Source organism: Mus caroli, unplaced genomic scaffold (genome assembly GCF_978045245.1).
Source record: "Mus caroli unplaced genomic scaffold, Mus_caroli_1 scaffold_2, whole genome shotgun sequence".
Lineage (NCBI taxonomy): Eukaryota > Metazoa > Chordata > Mammalia > Rodentia > Muridae > Mus > Mus caroli.
This window is the reverse complement of record NW_028227257.1, coordinates 59,152,411-59,172,252: the sequence shown is the minus strand read 5'-3', so window position 1 is coordinate 59,172,252 and position 19,842 is coordinate 59,152,411. Positions and strand designations below refer to the sequence as shown.

At 43.6% G+C, this 19,842-nt stretch overlaps 2 protein-coding genes and 1 non-coding gene across 7 annotated transcripts in view; 1 reads left to right on the top strand and 2 right to left on the bottom strand.

The window, feature by feature from the left end:
- Nucleotides 1–11,309: 11,309 nt before the first annotated feature.
- Nucleotides 11,310–11,415, bottom strand: LOC115030434 (U6 spliceosomal RNA). Its single transcript, XR_003836034.1, has one exon. It is a non-coding gene; the product is annotated as a U6 spliceosomal RNA (small nuclear RNA).
- A 3,048-nt stretch (nt 11,416–14,463) lies between these two features.
- Lcmt2 (leucine carboxyl methyltransferase 2) lies at nt 14,464–16,539 on the bottom strand. Its single transcript, XM_021149412.2, has one exon. It carries the CDS (start codon nt 16,537–16,539, stop codon nt 14,479–14,481), a length of 2,061 nt encoding a protein of 686 aa, XP_021005071.1. The 3' UTR covers nt 14,464–14,478.
- Mapda (N6-Methyl-AMP deaminase) overlaps nt 15,746–19,842 on the top strand; it is an 18,323-nt gene continuing 14,226 nt past the window's right edge. For 2 of the 5 annotated variants that reach the window (XM_021156727.3, XM_021156730.3), the window contains exons 1-4: nt 16,519–16,605; nt 18,245–18,455; nt 18,676–18,806; nt 19,302–19,362. In XM_021156727.3, coding sequence (XP_021012386.1) covers nt 18,396–18,455; nt 18,676–18,806; nt 19,302–19,362 — 252 coding nt within the window. In that variant the 5' untranslated portion in view covers nt 16,519–16,605; nt 18,245–18,395. Of the gene's footprint in view, nt 15,819–16,325; nt 16,606–16,629; nt 16,720–18,244; nt 18,456–18,675; nt 18,807–19,301; nt 19,363–19,842 lie in introns of those variants that run through there. The other 3 variants (XM_029474485.2, XM_021156728.3, XM_021156729.3) reach the window with 3 other exon arrangements.

The window sequence follows — 19,842 nt, the reverse complement described above, 5'->3', positions numbered from 1 at the left end:
AGTGAACCTCAGGGAGTGGCAACCCCTGAGCTTCCTTCCTGTTCTCTCCTCCCCCATACTTCCTAGTCTATGCGTCTGTGCCTGTAGGATTTGGAGAAGAGGATGTATTCTGTCTGACTTTTTGACCTATCTTAACTCTAGCTGTGACCTGATAGCACACTTTCATGAGGAATATCTCATATTCTACTGCAGGACTCTAATCTGCTAGACATTCACACCTGTTCAAACTTAGAAAGGAGAGGGTATTGGTGGAGCATAAAAATGTACTACTGTAAGAATTTAAGGCCAGGCTGGGTGATACAGGAAGATCCTGTCTCTCCCCAACCCCTCTAAAAGCATCCACAAAAAAATAAAGGAAATTAACACACACCCCTATGAGCAAACCTTAACCACTGACATCCAAGATTTGTTGGTAAATACTCTTTCTGGTCTCTTTTAGGGAAGGTATTCTGAGCTGTGTTCTACCTGGCACCTCCAGGGTCCTCAGAGGACTGAACTTCATATGACCATAGTAGTGACCAGTGTGTTAGCACAATAACATAAACTTTATCTTAATAATTCTACAGTGTATATATAAATGGAATCTAGTGTATTTAAAACATTATGCAGTTGCTGCTGTATCTACTTCTAGAGCATCTGCACCATGCCCTACAGGAACTGCATACCCATTACACTATCTCTTTCCATTCCTCACATCACACCAGTCACAGGAAACCATCAATCTGTTGTCGAGATCTATGAACTTACTCCTTCAATACCACTAACAAATGGAATCATATAACACGTGCCTAACAGCATTAGTCCGTCATGAACAAAGTCACATCAGGCCCTCAAGGCAGTGACCTGGTGGTACAACCTGAAGCAGAAGCCATGAAAGAATGCTGCTTAATAGCCTGCTCCCCATGGCTTGCTCAGCATCCTTTATTTCACAGCCCAGGACCACTTGCTCAGAACTGGTACTGCCTGCATTGGATTAGGCTCTCCCATATCAATCATTGATCAAGAAGATACCCCACACACTTGCCCTCAGGCTAACCTGACAGAGACATTTTCTCAAATGACCTTCCCTCTTCCCACATAAACCTAGCCTGTGTCAAGTTGACCAAACCAAACCAAACCAAACCAAACAAAACCAAACAAAACAAAAACTGTCATACCCATTTTTTATATTTAAACAAATAAACAACTATCCAGAAAGATTATGTGACTTATGTGAATTAATTAAATATATATGAGTACATTGTAGCTGTACAGATGGTTGTGAGCCTTCATGTGGTTGTTGGGAATTGAATTTAGGACCTCTGCTCGCTCTGATCAACCTTGCTCACTCCAGTTGAACCCCACTTGCTTGGTCTCTGCTTTCTCTGGTCCAAAGATTTATTTATTATTATAAATAAGTACACTGTAGCTGTCTTCAGACGCACCAGAAGAGGGTGTCAGATCTCATTACGGGTGGTTTTGAGCCACCATGTAGTTGCTGGGATTTGAACTCAGGACCTTTGGAAGAACAGTTGGTGCTCTTAACTGCTGAGCCATCTAGCTAGCCCAAGTCCAGGTTCTTAAATTGTCATCTTTTTATCTGCCATGTGACCGCCTTGAAGGGCCTTACCCATTCTCCTCAAAAGATATGGTTCTCTGACCTCCCTGTGTGACATCACTAAAGTATCGGTTTATAATTGCCTTCTAAATACTCATGCTTATACTTAGAGATAAGTGCCGCTCTCATAAAAGACTTTTTTTTTTTGCAGAAGACAGAGACTTGAAGAAAGATCCACAACTCATTGAAAACACAGAGGATGAGTGGCAGAGATGTGCCCAGTCCCACATGTGGCATCTATAACACACCTAAGGCTCAGGGAACATCATGGAAATGAGGGGTGTAAAGCCTGAGGACCAGGACTGTTGCATGATAGTGTCCTCTGGACAAGGGTACTGCTCCCAGGAACTTGCAGCAATATGGCTGCCTGCACAAGACCCACAAAGAACATGCCAGCCAACCTCCCAACACGGATGAAGCAACATTCCCCAAGGCCTCGTCCTCAGATGAAGAGCTATAGGCCACCAGTGGCTGCTGAGAACCAGTGGTTGGTTTGTTGTTTTCTGTGCTGAGCAAGGTCTCAATCCTAAGTGGTCATCCCTAAACACATGCAAATAAGAGTGACACCGGTAGGACTCCATGAGTTACATGTATGACAAAAATGACTACAGAAGATCATAAAGTCAGGTTAGGGGCAGGAAAGAGGACGACCTGAACAGGGAGGGACAGGTGGACACAATACAAACATGGTACATTCATGAAATCCTCAAATCATAAACAAGGGAATATTGATAAAAAACAGAATGTATGAGAAAAGAACTGTTTCTCTCTGGTCAGCTTGCTGCTTTCCAAATATATCCTCTAACTAAAAAACTACAACAGCACACAGAGTACTTCTGTGAACAGCTTTTGTCTGTGACCAAAGACCCTTCTGATCTCTTGACAATGGAGTTTCCATCCCTGATCTCCATCCCAAGGCTCCAGGGTTCCTAAGTCCTTGTCACAGGCCCTGAGACTCTGCCAGCATCTGACAATTCCCAGCCTGTTTTTTGCAGACAGTTCGGCTCACCTGATGAATGAACCCAAGCAACTCCCAGGACAACTTTTAAGCCAGAAGAAAAGCATTTAGACTAGGTGATGGAAAGTTTATTCAGAACCTGACAAGAAATCAGGTTGAGATCATTATGAGTCAGTTTTCAATGTTGTTAATGATTATTCTGGCTGGGATTTTTGTTGGTCGGAACAGACGGTGCAAAAATCATTATGGTAAGGTGTGGCTTCTTGCTAACCTAGGCTAACCAAACCCCTGTCCTGGGCAGGAGGCCAGGGCAGTTCTGGGCTGGATGGATGTACCACTGTCTCAGCCCTTACTGGAAGCTCCAGGCAAGCCATGTCTTTATTCTTGGACAATTGTTGTTTGGGGCTCAGAAAAAGAACTTTGTAACATCTACAGTCTGGTCTGGTTTTGCCTCCATCTTTCCCTGTGGCCCCTCACTACCCCATAAATAACTGCAAATGAATGAACTCAATGGACTTTCTCCATAGACAAAGAAAGTCATGGTATTTTAAAAGATTTATTTTTATTATTTGTAATTATATGTAGATGTGTGTGGGCATTCAGTGAAGGTGAAGCAGGTAGCTCCCCTGGCCCTAAAGTTAAAGGCAGGTGTGAGCCATATGATGAGGGTGTCAGGAACCAAAACTCAGGTCCTCTGGAAGAGCAGCAAGTGCTTAAGCGCTGAGCTATCTTCCCAGCCTGTGAGCCCTGGCACTTGTCAGGAGTGGGGTTGATGAGAAGCCTCGTTCCTCTGTAAACACAGTATCCTGAAAGGAAACAGTGTGCAGCTATGGTGACTGGTATCTTTTTTTAGCTCAAGACAAGGTACTAGGAATGCCTTGTGATGGTTTCAGCAATGCTTCAAGGCTGAATGGTAACCAGGTGATGTGTCCTCCAAGTACCACTAAGCGAGCTTCCTAGCTTCAAAGCAGAAGCTGTGTCTATTCCATTCCAGGCCAGAGGGTTATCTCAGCACCTCCAAAAATGATGCCGTCGTCTTGGGTGGTGAGAAGCCTCTCAGAGTCTCACTGCTGAGACAGCTGTCGTTCCTTCCATGGAGCTTGTTACCTCAGAATCTGAAAGTCCATGTCTGATCTTCACTTCTGACCTACAGCAAATGAAGTTATCAACAGAAAGCAGAAAGTCTGATTTCTAAATCACTTGGTGAACAATAGTGGCAGGTCCAGATGAGAGAACACTCTTAGGCTAACTCATTTCTTAGTATAAATCTTCAAATTTTGTCAGCCCAGCTACTTTTTGTCTATCTGTCTGTCTGTGTGTCTCTGTGTGAGTAAAGATGTGCAAGTGTGTGGGTACACATGGTGGTGAGGGACTGGGGATGGGAATCTTCCTTGCTGTCTCTCTGCCTTCTTCCTTGAGGTAGGGTCTCTCAGTTGAATGTCTGCCTTCTCAGCATCGGAACTGTGCACCGTGCTCACCTAACACTTACTTAGGTCTGGAGATCTGAACTCTAGTCCTCATACTTGGCAGCAAGCACGTGTATGTAGAGAACCACCTATCCACCCACCCCACCCCACTCCACCCCACCCCACCTCACCCTACTCAATTACTTTTTAAGTTAAGACACAGGTAGGACACCCCGAGTTACAACAACTCCAAGAAATACTACAAATTTCTATCATACTTCCATACTTGGGTGGTTGTTCTGAACAAAAGAACAGTGGTTCTCTCTGATGGCCATGACAGAAACTGCTTTGACAGAAACCAGCTGCCTTGATTATTTGATTTCAATATAGCATGGCTCTATAAAACAAATAGAAGCAATAAAAAGCTGTGGGAGGTTTAGTTCTCAAAGTCAACAGAAGTGAGTTTCAGGTTGCTGATTGACAGTGCAGAGAAAGGAGTCTGGTCTTTTCAAGGGCAGAGTTGATGCTGCTTGTATGGCCAGTCTGACGAGCAGCACATTCTGAGAGTGCTGGTGCAACTCTTTCAGCCTGTGAGCTGTAGAAGTGGCTGCCCTTGCAAAAAGATCAAGCAGAGCGTGTTTGGATTGAATCCACAACCCAGAGCTACCTTGACATTAGATGACGCTGAGTTTGAATCCTGTCTTTGCAATTAACCTGTGTTCACAAACAAATAACCTCCTCTCTAAACCTTACTTTTCTGTCTTTAAAAACAAAAACAAAAACAAAAAACAAGACAGGGTTTCTCTGTGTAGCCCTGACTGTCCTGGAACTTTCTTTGTAGACAAGGCTGGCCTCAAGAGATCTGCTTGCCTCTGTCTCCTGAGTGCTGGGATTAAAGGTGTGTACCACCACTGCCTGACAGTTAATGCACCATGGCCAAGCATACTGGCTAAAACCCTGGACTTGGTTATCAGGCTTCCTGAGTTTGATATGTTCCTCCCCCACTTGCAGCCATGTGGCCTTTACTCTTTTGTTTAACCTCCTCCTAAGCAAAACAGGGGAGATACCAGAGTTAAGATGGCCAGATGGTTTTGAGCAGGAGGTTGGTACATAGTCCTGGCTGCAGTTTGTTACTATCCTATCATTACAGATGTCTGAAATACGTTTTTTATTACAACAGCTCTACTTTCGGCTGTAACTTGTAGCCTGGGTCACCCACTTACCAGCTTAATGTTTTGTTCTGCTTTTGACCCTCATCTCATAGGGCTCTAATAGACTACTTCCTAAAACACCACGGAAGTCTCCAGATTGGTCCACAATGGTTCCCTCCCTGTATCTATAGCCTGCAGCCTGCACTTTTCTGGGCAGTTTCCAAGCTTTTGAGAATTTACCCATCCCAGTGTCTGTCTGCTGTGGTAATGGAGGACACAGACTCTGCAACTCTGTTTGCTACCTTTGTCACCCGTGTGCCTGTCACTGTGTGCCCTTGGTTAGTTCAGAAACTCTGTCCAGGCTGCTTCTTCACTCACAAGACGTTTTTCACTTGTTGCTGTCTTTCTAAGATGGATTTTGAGCACAGAGGGAGCTTACACACCCTCACATGCACAGGAGCATAGTTCTCTGGCTCCTCTCTGCTCTTGGATATTATGTGTCTGGCTCCGTCCTGCCATGTCCTGCGTTAGTTTCTGCAGAAGCTTAGGCATCTATTTTTGTTATATGAACATTGTACTGGAACCCTCTTTCTTCCACCAAAGCCTATAAATCCTCCTCCCTTGGCCTGACTCCAGGCCCTTGCTGGTCCACATAACTGATAAGTCAGTATTTTTGTAATTTTTCTACTTTATTAAAGAACTTCTGTTTCATGCCACACACCGGCTGTGGAGAACCATGATGCTTGTTCATATATATATATATATATATATATATATATATATATATATATATGTGTGTGTGTGTGTGTGTGTGTGTGTGTGTGTATACACATAGCCTGCAACCTGCACTTTTCTGGGCAGTTTCCAAGCTTCCACCTATCCACCCCACCCCACACCACCCTACTCCATTACTTTTTAAGTTAAGACACAGGTAGGACACCCCGAGTTACAACAACTCCAAGAAATACTACAAATTTCTATCATACTTCCATACTTGGGGTGGTTGTTCTGAACAAAAGAACAGTGGTTCTCTCTGATGGCCATGACAGAAACTGCTTTGACAGAAACCAGCTACCTTGATTATTTGATTTCAATATAGCATGGCTCTATAAAACAAATAGAAGCAATAAAAGGCTGTGGGAGGTTTAGTTCTCAAAGTCAACAGAAGTGAGTTTCAGGTTGCTGATTGACAGCGCAGAGAAAGGAGTCTGGTCTTTTCAAGATTTTATATATATATATATATATATATATATCCTTAGAAATTTCTCTCTATTAGAGCCTATCTGGAACAGGCAAGAGGATTCAGCAGGTAAAGGGACTTGCTGTTGAAGCCAGATAACCTGAGTTGGATCCATGCTGAAGGGAGAGAACCAAAGTTGTCTTCTGACTTCCACATACTTGGGTCATACACATACACATACACATCAAGTACACATATGCACACACATGTACACATTTAAACACATGCATATATAAACACATGCACACATACACATCAAGCACACTCTTGCACACACACATACACATCTTGTACATACATACATATCAAACATACACACACATATAGACATCAAACACACATACATACACACAATAATAATAATTTTTTAAGCCTCTTATTTCCTCTAACTTATGACCATGTGTCCATACCAACTGTTCCTGTTCCTTCAGGGCATTGATGTTTGTTAGATTGTGAGCTTCATGTGTTCTTGTGGGTAGAGACCATGCTTCCTCCCACAGACATAACACGGTATATTTTTTTAAGATTTATTTATTTTTATTTATATGAGTACACTGCAGCTGTCTTCAGACACAGACCAGCATCGGATTCCATTGCAGGTGGCTGTGAGCCACCATGTGGTTGCTGGGAATTTAACTCAGGACCTCTGGAAGAGCAGCCAGTGCTCTTAACTGCTGAGCCATCTCTCCAGCCTGACCTAACGCCATATTAAACAGTCACTGAATACTGTGCTTCCTGATTAAACTTTGGGGACAAAACACTTGAGAGAGATTGTAGACTATTCCCTACATTGTGCTAAATACTGAATTCACATTATCTTATCCAATTTTCTCATTGGCTTATAATTAGTACCATTATTGTGTACCTTTGGCAGGTTTAGGAACTGTGAATTAGAGATTAAGTGATTTTCCCAAGAAGCAACTAGGACTCCAGCCTTGATCTATCTGACTGCAAACCCCATGATTTTAAACCACTCATTTCACATGTACAATTGCCTCAGCTGCCCAGTGTGTTGTTCAGTTCTTTTCATTAGATCTTCGAGCTGCACAAACATTAGTTGGGGCTGTCGATGACCACACCTCACCTTTGCTTTCAAGTTTGTATATGTACTTCTCTTCTTCCCGAAGTAGCTGTACTTTCTTTCCACACTCAGTACTGCTTCCCTGTCCCCAAGGTTGCAGACCATATTCCTCATTTCATTAAAAAAAAAAAGTACAGAACGTCACATATTCCATGATTCAAATTGGCCAGCCTTTTTTATGTTGTGTGTATGTGTGTGCATATGCATGCACACACATGAATCTGGACAAATGCCACAGTTCACATGTAGAGGCCACAGAACCATCTGTGGGAGTTGGTTCTCTCCCTCTACCATGTGGGTACTGGGGATCACACAGCATAGTCCAATCTGGCTTTGAACTATCTGTCGTCCTATTTAGCCTCTTATCAGGGCTGGGGTTACAGATATATGTTGGTGTGCCTAGATCTATGCTTAATCTCAGGGATGCCTTTAATCCCGGCAGAGGCAGAGGCAGAGGCAGAGGCAGAGGCAGAGGCAGAGGCAGAGGCAGAGGCAGAGGCAGAGGCAGAGGCAGAGGCAGAGGCAGAGGCAGAGGCAGAGGCAGAGGCAGAGGCAGAGGCAGAGGCAGAGGCAGAGGCAGAGGCAGAGGCAGAGGCAGAGGCAGAGGCAGAGGCAGAGAGGCAGAGGCAGAGGCAGAGGCAGAGAGGCAGAGGCAGAGGCAGAGGAAGTTCTAAGTCTGAGCCAGAGCTACACAGGGAAACTATCTCAAAAACAAACAAACAAACAAACAAACAAACAAACAACAAAAGAGAGAGAGATTTTTTCCAAGGAGGAGGCAAATCACAATATAAATGATCAGGGCCTTCAAGAAGACTCTGAATAAAAGGTGCTTGCCATCAAGCCTGAGGATCCAAGTTTAATCCCCAGAACCCATACAATGAAAGCAAAAAATTGACTCCCACAAACTGTCCTCTGACTTCCACAAATGTACACACACACACACAATCTTAAAATGTGAGAAAATGAGAGATTATCACCTGAAAATAAAACTATAGTAATCATGCTGTCTCAAACTCACTCTATAGAAGAAGTTGGCTTTGAACTTCTGCTCTTCCAGATTCTACCTTCACTGCCTATATTGCCGGGATTACAGATGTGTGACACCACCCCTGACTCTTATGTGGTGCTGAAGATAGAATCCAGGGCTTTGGACATACTAGGCAAGCAATCTATCAACTCATCTATGTGCCCAGATAAAGGGTCTTTTATTGTTGTTGTTTTGTTTAAGATAGAATCTCACAGTTTCCCAAACTGATCTCAAATTTATAATCCTTTTGCCTCTCTCGAGGGTTGCCATATGCATACTTATGTCCAGTTATAATCTCTGCTTTAAACATTATAATTTGCTATTAATTCATTACTGATTTTAGCTTAACTAAACCACAAACACACTCATGTGATTTAAATTTTAGCACACTTACTGTGCTGTTCTTTAGTAATAAAACTATCATGTTTGGACTCAGTTTACCTAAATGTAAATTTGATGGATGGGGGTATGGACTCTGTTTTTCTCTTTAATTATTTGTGGAGGGAAAGGAAGGAGTTGCATATATAAGCTAAGTCTCTGGTTTATTCATAAATAAAACAATCAGTTTGACTTTGATATAACTCTAAGGTTTCTGATGGAAAGCCTAAAAATGTGAATAAGCTAAGAAATGAGAGAGGCAGAGAGTTGAACGATATCTACACACCATTCTCATTACAGTTTACTTAGCAGCCTTAATCTTCCAGTCAGGTAGCAAATGACTTTGCACATAGAAATGAGGACAAGGCTTTCCTCTATTTAACTTTCATTGAGATTACATAGCAGGCCACGCCCAGTGAAGCACCACAGCATTCTGGGAAGCTCCTGCATGTGCTCACAGGCATCTGTAATTGTATGTTCTTGGTCTTTCAGATTGGTTTTATGGCCAAGTTAATTCATTCCATCTCCAAAGGCTATGGAGTAACTGTGGACCATTGTTAAGCAAAGAAGGCCAAACATCAGCTGGAAATTGCAATCCAAGAGGTTTAGAACCATTCCATAAAGCTATGAGTGGGCTGATGATATGGCTTATAGGGTAAAGGCATTTGCTGCCAAGCCTGATGACCTATTCAGTTGTTGGAACTCACAAAATAGGAAAGAACTGATTGTTGCAAGTTATCATCTGGCCTCCACATGTGTGCCGTGGTACTCCCATATGTGGATGTACACACCACACACACACACACACAAATACATACATACATACATAATACAGTAAAGGTAGGAGTGTCTCTAGGAAGTCTAACCTCCTTATTCAGCTAAGAAAGTTGAACTTTTAAGTATTGGGGCTGAGGCTTGGGGAGATGCGCAGTAGGTAGAGTACATGAAGAACTCACAGTACACGTCGCTAATTCCAGTGTCCTTACAGTGGGATGTAAGGTGAAGGCAGAAGAATCCCAAGAGACTCATGAACCAGCTAGCAGCAGCCAACAACGAAGAGGCCCCATCTCAAACTGGAAAGTGAAGTGATAGTTCTGTGCTGTGGCTGCTTCGAGGTCACTGTGTTCTGCAAATGAGCTCCAGAAACTCAATGGTACCCAGGGTGAGCGCCAATGCATTTGTACTTTAATGTTCACATCTCCCCCAGGGAAGCAGGTTTTACAGTAGTGAGGTTTGTGAGGTTTTGTTGTTTATTTTTTGTTTGTTTTGATAGTGGGGTCTTGATGTATAACTGCCTTGTCTGGAACTCATCACAATCCACCCATCTCTTGTGCCTTGATGTCACAAGCCTTGATGTCAAGCTAGATATCACTGGATAGAGCAAATGCTGCTTAGGAATTCACCTTAGAAACTTGCTCTCATATTCATCAAATTTCCACAGAAAATATACTTCTCTCTCTCTCTCTCTCTCTCTCTCTCTCTCTCTCTCTCTTGCTTGTTTTCAAGACAGGGTTTCTCTGTATAGCTCTGGCTGTCCTAGAACTCACTTTGTAGACCAGGCTGGCCTCGAACTCAGAAATCTGCCTGCCTCTGCCTTCCAGGTGCTGGGATTAAAGGCGTGCGCCATCACCGCCCAGCCGAAAATACACTGCTCTTATCCAAGGGAAGGTTGGTTACATTTGGGGGTCCTTGTGGAATGAGCTTGAGAGTAAAGCATTGGTTGCTGGGGGTTGAGTTTGGGATTACAAAACAATAAACTAGGACTTCAAGGTCTGAAAAAGATCACCTAGGAAATATATGCACACTGGAATAGATGCATGGGAACATATCTGATCTATCTCCCTAAGGACACTCAGAAGGATTAAGGCTGCATAAAGATAAAAGATGGCCCGATCTAGACCAGCAGATCATTTGTCAGTGACAGGGTCCTAAGTGGGAGGGCCAAGACATCAGAAGATGAAGACAGGAAAGGTTTGGCAATAGGAAGTATTGGACAAGCTGATGACTTGCAAGCTTTATTTGGAAATACAGCATCTACATCCAGGGAAGAAATGGGACAGAGTCCACAGAGAATATCATACAACCAGACAAAGTCAAAGTCAAGCAGGGTTGCACAGAGGGAACACAGGGTGTTTCAAGAGCCTTATAGATCTAGCACACAACAGCCTTAGGACTGAATGATAGCTAGCTAACTCCAGTCTCTACAGAGGGAAAAGCCAAATTCCTAGGAACTAAGACCTTAATTCCTTTGAGCCCTGGCCATCAGCCCTAAATCGGCTTTGCAAAGTCTGTTCTTGGACAGTGTCACCGAGCTAGGTTCCTGTTGTCCTTTCATTAGGGCCTTGGAGAAAAGCATTGGATTGGCCTGGCTCTCAACAGTAGATATTTAGTTGAAAAACTGAGGGCAGTTAAAGAAGTGTTAGCTTAGCCTCTGAAGGGCAGTTCATATCCAAGAACCAATGTGGGCTTTGTGTGTTCTTTGTTGTTTCTTGGGTTTTTATGTCATCCTTGCACGGGACCCAGGCTTATCTTCACTGTATCATTCCAATGTTAGCAGATGTGTTGCCAAATGTAAATGTGTTTTGCCCGCTTGTATATCTGTGCACCACACATGTGCCTGATGCCTTTGGAGGCCAGAAGAAGGCACTGGATCCCTGGGAACTGGATTACCAATGGTTGTGAGCCTCCATATGGGTGCTATGAGTCAAACCTGGGTCCTCTGGAAGAGCAGCCAGTGCTCTTTAACTGCTGAGCCATCTCAGCAGTCCCACAACTTGTTCTCTTATGCTAATAGGATGCACTGCTTATGAGACCCAGAGGAAAGATTCTTCTCTTTCCTTAGTAATTTTTTCTGGCCTAGAAAGAAAAAAAAATCATGAAAAAAGGGAAGACAATCATTAAAAATAACTCTCAAGGGCTGGAGAGATGACTTATCAGTTAAGAGCACTGGTTGTTCTTCCAGAGGTCCAGAGTTCAATTCCCAGCAACCACATGGTGGCTCACAACCATCTGTAATGGGATTCAATGCCCTCTTCTGGTGTGTCTGAAGACAGTGACAGTGTACTCATATACATAAAATAAATAAATAAAACAAAAAACAAACAAACACAAAAAAACCTCTCAAAACTATACCAAAGCCTGATAGTGGAATTTTAGAACAAAAATACTCAAAATTACAATAAAGAATCAAAAGTACTCTTCCAATTTCACCAACTGCTGCAGACTGCCATTAATAAAACTAACCAGTACACGCAGAATGCTGCTCTGGCAAAGTCTTTCTATATGTTCTAGTTAGGGAGAGTTTTAAGAGATAATTTAACTAAGCATGTTGCAAAAATAGGGTTAAAGTTGGAAGGCATGCTAAATCTTATAATTACTTCCAGAAAACACAAGTTAGTTCTCTTGAAGGAACAAGTCTGGGCCCAATTACTCATAATGGGCTGCCTGGCATAATAGGACCTGCTGCACTGATTTGGGTCTGGCATACGCCAACATTCTCTTGATGACCTCCCTTTACCTTATTATACCCACAGTAATGAAATTATAATGATTGCTGAATGAAATGAGTTTATAGTGAGGTCTCATTAAACTTCCTGTACTATCTGCTACACAGTTGAGAACAAACGGTCTCCTCGGACCTGCTCCTGAAAGCTGGAGGTAGGCTGTAGTAAACTCACAAAAAGAAACATATCCATCATGCTGCAGTCAATTATCTAGCACTTGGCCCACTGAGAGCCTTGCTGGATGCTGCCCTGTATTCCAAGACTCATGCTATAACCAATGAATTTTCCAGAAAGGGCCATTATAAAGTCTCGGGAAAGTATATGTTAATCTACAACCCTAGTCAGTTTTTATATTAACTACCCTTCACATCCATTTTATGTGCAAAGTCATAAAAAAAAGTTAGAGAAAAGGGACTGTATGTCATGAAGTCCACTAAGATTAATGGATAATAATAATCAGTTGTATACTTACAGAATCTCAAGATGCAACTGTAACCAGGATTGTACTAGTGTAACAGTTCTATCAAACCACTAACACTAAGTTATGAAGCTCATGTTATACACAACTTACATGACAGACTAGGTCTCAAAACTTAAGAAATGTCATTATTATCTTCAAAACTTAATAGAGACAGATTGTCTAATCACTTAAGGGATAACTGAGGGGAGTCTAATGGCTGTAGATTATAAGATACACTACAATCCAACATTCTTTAATGCCTTTAAATTTTCACAAGTTGCTAATTGCTACTTGTAGTGGTTTGAATGAGAATTCCCCATACAGGCTCATGAATTTGAAGACTTGGTCCCTAGATGGTGGTACTGTCTGGGAAGACGTATGTTTCCTTCCTAAAGGAAGCATGTCACTTGGTGGGAATGAGGCTGGGGCGGGGGGGAGGGGGGCGGGCGGGGAGTGTTGGGGGGAAGTGCTTAATGCCTCTCCCTGTTTGTAAGTTGCTGTTCTATGCCCGTGGTAAAAGATGTGAGTTTTCAGCGTTCTTGCTTCTAGTCACCACACTCTGGAACCAAAAGCCCAAATAAACCTTTCCTTAAGTTGCCTTGGTCATGCTGTTTCTTCACAGTAAAGCAAGAAAAGTAATTAAAAGTGTATTGCATAATGCAGCTCAGCTCTAACAAGGAGCTAGCACAACTCCTAAGAGGGTAAGGAAAAGGAACAACTCCTAAAACCTTAAGCAATGCAGCAATGTAGTATTAGTGTTCTATCTTACCACATAGGTTACATGCCAGCACCTATGGCTTTGGCAGAATGCACAATATCAACCTGTAGACTGGCAGAGGAAAAGCACAACTACTGTGGCTCACTTCCTGCTCCCCAGCCCTCCAACACACATCCCCTTCTTACAGTATTTGTATATAGTATAGTTTAGCATAGTATAGTACTTATCTGACTTGTGGACTGATGCTGCCTATGCCTATCTAAGCTGCTTGGGAGTTTAGAACAGTGTCCAGCTGACAGGAACAAACATCATTCATTATAGAAGGTACAAAATTAAGGCATTAGATGTCTGGTTTATTAGCACTTATAAAGCTAGATAAATATAAAACATTAGCAAAAAAGTGATCAAAAGCGTAATATCTAAGTTGTACTTTTTCTCACTGTTAAAGTTCAGTGTTCAAACTAAAAGCATGAGTCTTTAAACTGCAGTGTTCATTTTAGACTGTTTGCCCATAGCCAACAGGTCAACACTACATTCCTGAACTATACTTAGCTGTGGATTTTTACCATGACCTGTGTGAAACTTTTTCCAAAATATAATCTCGGTCACAATACCCAGGCTTGGGAATGTTTTCTGTTTTTGTTTTTTTACTTAGGCTAAAGGTTGTTGTGACTCAATAAATAATAGGTCCTCAGACCTAGGAGTTGTGCTGGTTCCTTGTTAGAGCTGAGACTTGAAAACTGGTAGAACCCCAGAAAACTCTTCACATGATGCTGAGGCCCCTAGGATGTAAGTCACTCTTTTGATGCTTTATTTTTATACTTACTGCTGGTCTGTATTTTAATCATCATTTTCATGGTCTATGCTCAATAGTGTGGTAAGGAAGAAAGGTGTGTGTGTTGGGAGTGTGGCAATACAACAAATTCACCCTTAGGTCCTAAATATATCAAGTCCATTCTTTATTGCCCTGAACATAAGGAAGAAAGGTCTAATGCCACTGTGTGGGGGTTAAAATAAGTACCAAAGGAAAAGCAGTTCCCTCCACCTCCAATAAGCAGGAGCTGCTGCTCTTCAGGAAGGAGAGCGCTGCTGTGGTTGTGCAACAATAATGGCCATGGCACAGACGCTGTGTCAATCTGATATTCAGAGCTCAATCCTGTAGTCAAACAGATAACGGTCACTCCAGGAAATGAGGAGGAGTGAATCCAGACCCCTCCAACCAGAAGCAGCTTTCCATTAAATACATGAGCCGTGTGAGAGTACCTTGGGGTAATGGAGGGCTGGATATCTATCGATTCCCAGAGGAATCCAGAGGACATTGGTTTGAGAAAGAGTACAGAGCTCAACGGTTCCTCAGAAGCCCCAAGACCTCCAGCAATAAGTGCTCCCCCTTGCCAACTGCAGGCGCTATGGGAATGCCGACCTTCGGGTGATGCACCTTGTACTGGGATTCTGACCCAAGCCATTGTCTCTACATGTAGAAAACGATAGTCACTTAGTACAGGTTCGGCCACACTTCGGCCACCATACACAAATAAGTATCTTTGATTCTGATAGTATACTTTCGTTGTTGAATGCCGCCAACGTGACAACACTGAACCTTCTTCCAAGGCAGCCTTCGTTACTGTTACATTTTGGCCCTCAGAGCAATTATCCTTACTTTTGTATAAATCAAGTTGGAGAGCCCCAGAGGCTGGACTTACTGGGGAGAGTCTCCCTCCAAGAACCAGAACCCGAGTATCAGAAAGCCTTGTCATGGTGTGAAAAAGGCGTCCATCCCACTGGCCTTCAGTCCCCGAGGTACTTATTTGGCAGCCTTCCCATTCCGAGTCACAGGATCTAGAGAGCACGTGAAACCTGCTCACTCGGCAGTGTCGTCCCTCTTGTTCTCCAAAGCCTCCTGCACTGAAAATAACGCTAGGGCTCAAGAGGGCAGAGGTGTGGCCATATCGCTTCAGGCTTGAGTGCTGGTGGTCACTAGTGACTACTCTGGCAGAAAGAAACCCTGAAGGCGAAGCAGGATCTATCTGAAAAGAAGCCTCTGAGGGCTCAAACACTGGAGTTTCTGACAGAATGTCTCCCCTAGATGCTACCAGGATGAAATAGTGGGAACACTTCAGATGCCACTCCTCATATTCATCAAAGGGTTCAAGCGTCTCAACCCGCTGGCGCTCTTCTGCTGGGAGAAGGCGACGATAGAACTCGTTCAGGTCCAGGGCGCTGCAGGCAGTCCAGCCAGCTTGAAGGAAGCGCTGGCGCTGGGCCTCCACGTCGGGAAACAGCTCCAGGCCATGCAAGGGTGAGTGCAACCGCCGAAAGTGCTGCAGCATGATCTGCCCAAAGGCATCCCCCGGCTGCATCTGCTCATAGATCACGAAAAGGGCGTCGGGGAAACGCTGGGCGGCCCAGGCAATGAGGGCTGTGGCACTGGAGGGCTCCAGGTAGGTCAGCACCGCCTCAGCCAGGAGCAGCGTGGGAGAAGTGGCGTCCAGGCCGGCGCCATCCAGGGCCTCTCCTAATCGCTGGAGCTCCCGCAGGTCCGCGCCCAGGATGCGGTAGTCCGCGCTCTCGAAGCACAGAGATGACGCCAAGTCCCCGATCTTGAAAGGACCGGTCTGCGCGCGCAGCTCCGGGGTCTCCTCGATCCTCTCCGCCTTGAGCCGAGACACGTCCGGGAAGTCCACCTCCCAGACGGCAGCTCGGGCCAGGAGGCCCGCCGCTTTCAGACGAAAATATAGCGAGTCGGAGCCTGAGCCCAAGGACAGGATCTGGGCTCTGGTCCGGGACGGGAGCGCGCTAGTGAGTTCGAGGAAGGCGCGCACGCAGTGACGCACAGCGCGCGCGCGCACGTAATAGCCGCGGTGGATAAGCGGCGTGCGCCGCACGGGTCCCGGGACCAGCAGCGCCGCGAAGGGATCGCGCACGTATCCGTGTGCGGCAAGCGATCGTTTGCTGAGGGAGCTGCTGTCGTTGGTGCTCTGTACCGTTCCCGCCCGGCGCTGGCGGCTTCGCGGGCCCATGACCAGAAGGTGCTCGGCAATACTGCACACAGAACACTTACCGAGCTCCCGCTCATCCGCTTCTGGGTGCGTCACTTCCGGGAAGACCGCTCTCTGCCAAAACCCGCGAGAGGTTTTTTTGACTTTTTTTTTTCTCCCCCTTCCAAATTACGTTTTCCCGGGAACACGCCGGCTGCTACGGTAACAGCTAGAGCTTGGAGAGCTCAAGTTACCACTTTGTACAGGCATTTTCTGCAGGGAAAAAAACTTGTGTAGATCCTCGTATTTGAGAACATTTTTAGGTGAATCGGAGGCTGACGACCTGATACCGGTTTGGTCCGGCAAAAGAGGACCAGCACCTCGGATCTTAAACAATCCAGAGTAGATTGGTCCTTGCACAAAAGTAACAGTTGCACCTTTATTTAGTGTTCTCGTTGCGAGGGAGAACTCATTTAGATCTTGAATTAGGCCATATGGAAAGTGAAGAAAGAGACCTTTACGGATAATTACTGACAATTTAACCCCCAGCCCTTGTACGTGCTGTTGATTCTCATGTAGTCTAAGTTCTGTGCTAGGTCTACAGTGAGTAAGTATTCAGCAAGTAAAAATGACGCTTATAAAATGACACTCGGGGCTGGTGAGATGGCTCAGTGGGTAAGAGCACCCGACTGCTCTTCCCAAGGTCCGAAGTTCAAATCCCAGCAACCACATGGTGGCTCACAACCACCCGTAATGAGATCTGATGCCCTCTTCTGGTGTGTCTGAAGACAGCTACAGTGTACTTACATATAATAAATAAATAAATCTTAAAAAAATAAAATAAAATGACACTCCCCTCCACTTCCAAGATTCTGTGATTCGTATGTGGTATTGAGTATGTCTGCTGAAAATCGCTGCAGAAGAGATGTGATTATTCCCTGTGGCGTTGTTGTTTAAAGGAAGCAACCCAGGTTGGACTTTTAAAGTTTCTACATTGGATGCTTAGGAAATACCAGTAAGAAAGCACTCTCAGAGATGCATAGAAACTTCATCATTTACTAATTTAGTGTCTGCTCGGATTAGGAAAGGAAATAGAAAGACTTGAAGAATGGTTAACTCAGAGCAGTAGTATGTAACGGCTGAGAGTATGAGTTCTGGATTCCAACTGGATCAAGAAAAATTTTCTATGAAGATTTGGTTATTGGAAAATGTTTTAGGGTTAGGAACTCGTTAGTGATCTTAGAAGAGCAGATTGTGTGGCAGAATTATTCAGTGAGTGCAAGATATGTTAATAAAGGCATCTAGTCGACCAGAAGGATCAGAGACAGGTGGCAGCAAATACTAGCCTCCATCCAGAGACAGGATTTTCGCCTGACAGACCCAACCCATTTAAGGAAAGTGTTTGTGCGACATGAATGTGAAATAACATGTTTTCTTGTAAAAGCAAATTCGTGCTACATGTGCAAGTTAACCTGACCTACCCAGTAGATTAAAGGAGCCCAGAATTAAAGGGGCAGACTAATGCTGGATTTTTAGTTTTCGGGTTTTTTTTCTTGTTTTTTTTTTTTTTTTTTTTTTTTTTTACTAGCCATTTCCCCATTGCAGACACACCTAAGTTAGCTTTGCTTAACTTAAGTTTGTGGGAGCAGGGGGTTGAGGGGGCTTGGGAGGTGCAAAAAGAAGCTATCAGCAGTGACTGTTTCTGTTTGCATGCTAGATCTGAAAATAGTTACATTTGCTACTGTAGGTGAACGGGATCCCAGAGCCACACATAGTGCAAGTCTTGTTAAAAATGGCAATCTAAAGGAAGTCCAGCACCTCAGAAATTCCCACTTTGATAAGTTTATCATCCAAGCCGAGAATAAGAGCAAAGAGAAACTTTTCCTTCTACTGAAGTGATGGAGGCCGGACAGCAGTGGCCTGGGAAGACAGACTTTTACCTGCAATTACCAAAAGTGGTAAGAATTAACTACAGAGTTCCTGTTACTGTATAATGGCTTCTGTATTGTTTTCCACAAAAGAGAAGTAAAGTTTATGGGTAGAAATTGTAGAGTGGGTATAGCTGAACCAAGTAGCTGGCCTAGTATAAACTACAACTAGGAACCAGGCCACCAGGGCCTGATGTATGGGGCTCTGAATCTCGTGGACTCTTGTGAACTGATTGTCCTCTTGTGTTAGGAGCTCCATGCCCACTTGAACGGCTCCATTAGTTCCAGTACCATGAAGAAACTGATAGCCAAGAAGCCACATCTTAACGTTCATGGTCACATGACCATGATTGACAAGGGAAAGAAACGGACTTTACAAGAGTAAGTTTGGGGAGGTTGTGGGAATTTTTTGTGTCTGTATTTGGAGATTATAATATATAAGAATCAGATTTTAATACTTAAATAGGGTAGACATCTGGCATAAAATATACAACCTAACTCACAGTGCTTTTCCAACTGTCAGACTACTGACAGTATGTTTAATGGTTTATATTGTTTGTCATATTGAGTTGTTCCTTAGATTTGAAAATAAAGACAGGTTGATTTTTCTCTATTTGCTAGTCCTGGCAGGATTAAAGAATAGGAATGACTATTTCATACTTTTCAATATAAATAAGTAATATCTTATTTTAGCTATTAAATTGTCTTTCTAGATCAATGTAATTTTGGAAAAAAAGTGTATCCTATAGTTCTTTGGAAATTTAAATATATACTTACTATTAACCTCAAATTACTAATTAATTCCATTCTGAGGGTTTTTCTTGAGTAACAGGTTTTGTTGACTGAAGTGTATTAAGACTTTTTTTTCATTTGTAGATGTTTCCAGATGTTCCAAGTTATACATCAGCTTACTACTAGTGCTGAGGACATCCTGATGGTGAGACACCGAGGCGGGTTAAAATGGCGTGACTTTCCACAGCAGTGCACAGCTCACCTTGTGCATGGCCTTTGGCTTTCATCCATGCTCTGATGGAGAGGCTTGCTCTTTCCCCCCACTTCCTTCCCCCTCTTTATTTCTTCCTTTCTTTTTCTATTAATTTACAGATTTTTTTTCATGACAACTCTTTGAAAAAATCAGTGTAAGACATTGGCCTAAGAGCTAATGTAAAGTCTGTTGTTGTCTTAAAAAAAGAGGAAGTGGGTGGAAGGGAAAGGAAGGGAGTGAGAGAAGAACCAAGATCAGCATTGTATTGAACGGGGAGGAGAAAGGCAGGAGAGCCTGACCCTGATTTCCATGTATGACATGTCATAAGAAATAGTTGGGAGCTGGAGAGATGCTCAGTGGTTAAGAGCACTGGTTGCTCTTACAGAGGACCTGGGTTTGATTCCCAGCAACTACATGGTATTGGGACCCCTC

Coding starts and splice junctions, on each gene's coding strand:
- Lcmt2 (XM_021149412.2), bottom strand. CDS start 16,539: ATGGGCCCGCGAAGCCGCCAGCGCCGGGCGGGAACGGTACAGAGCACC.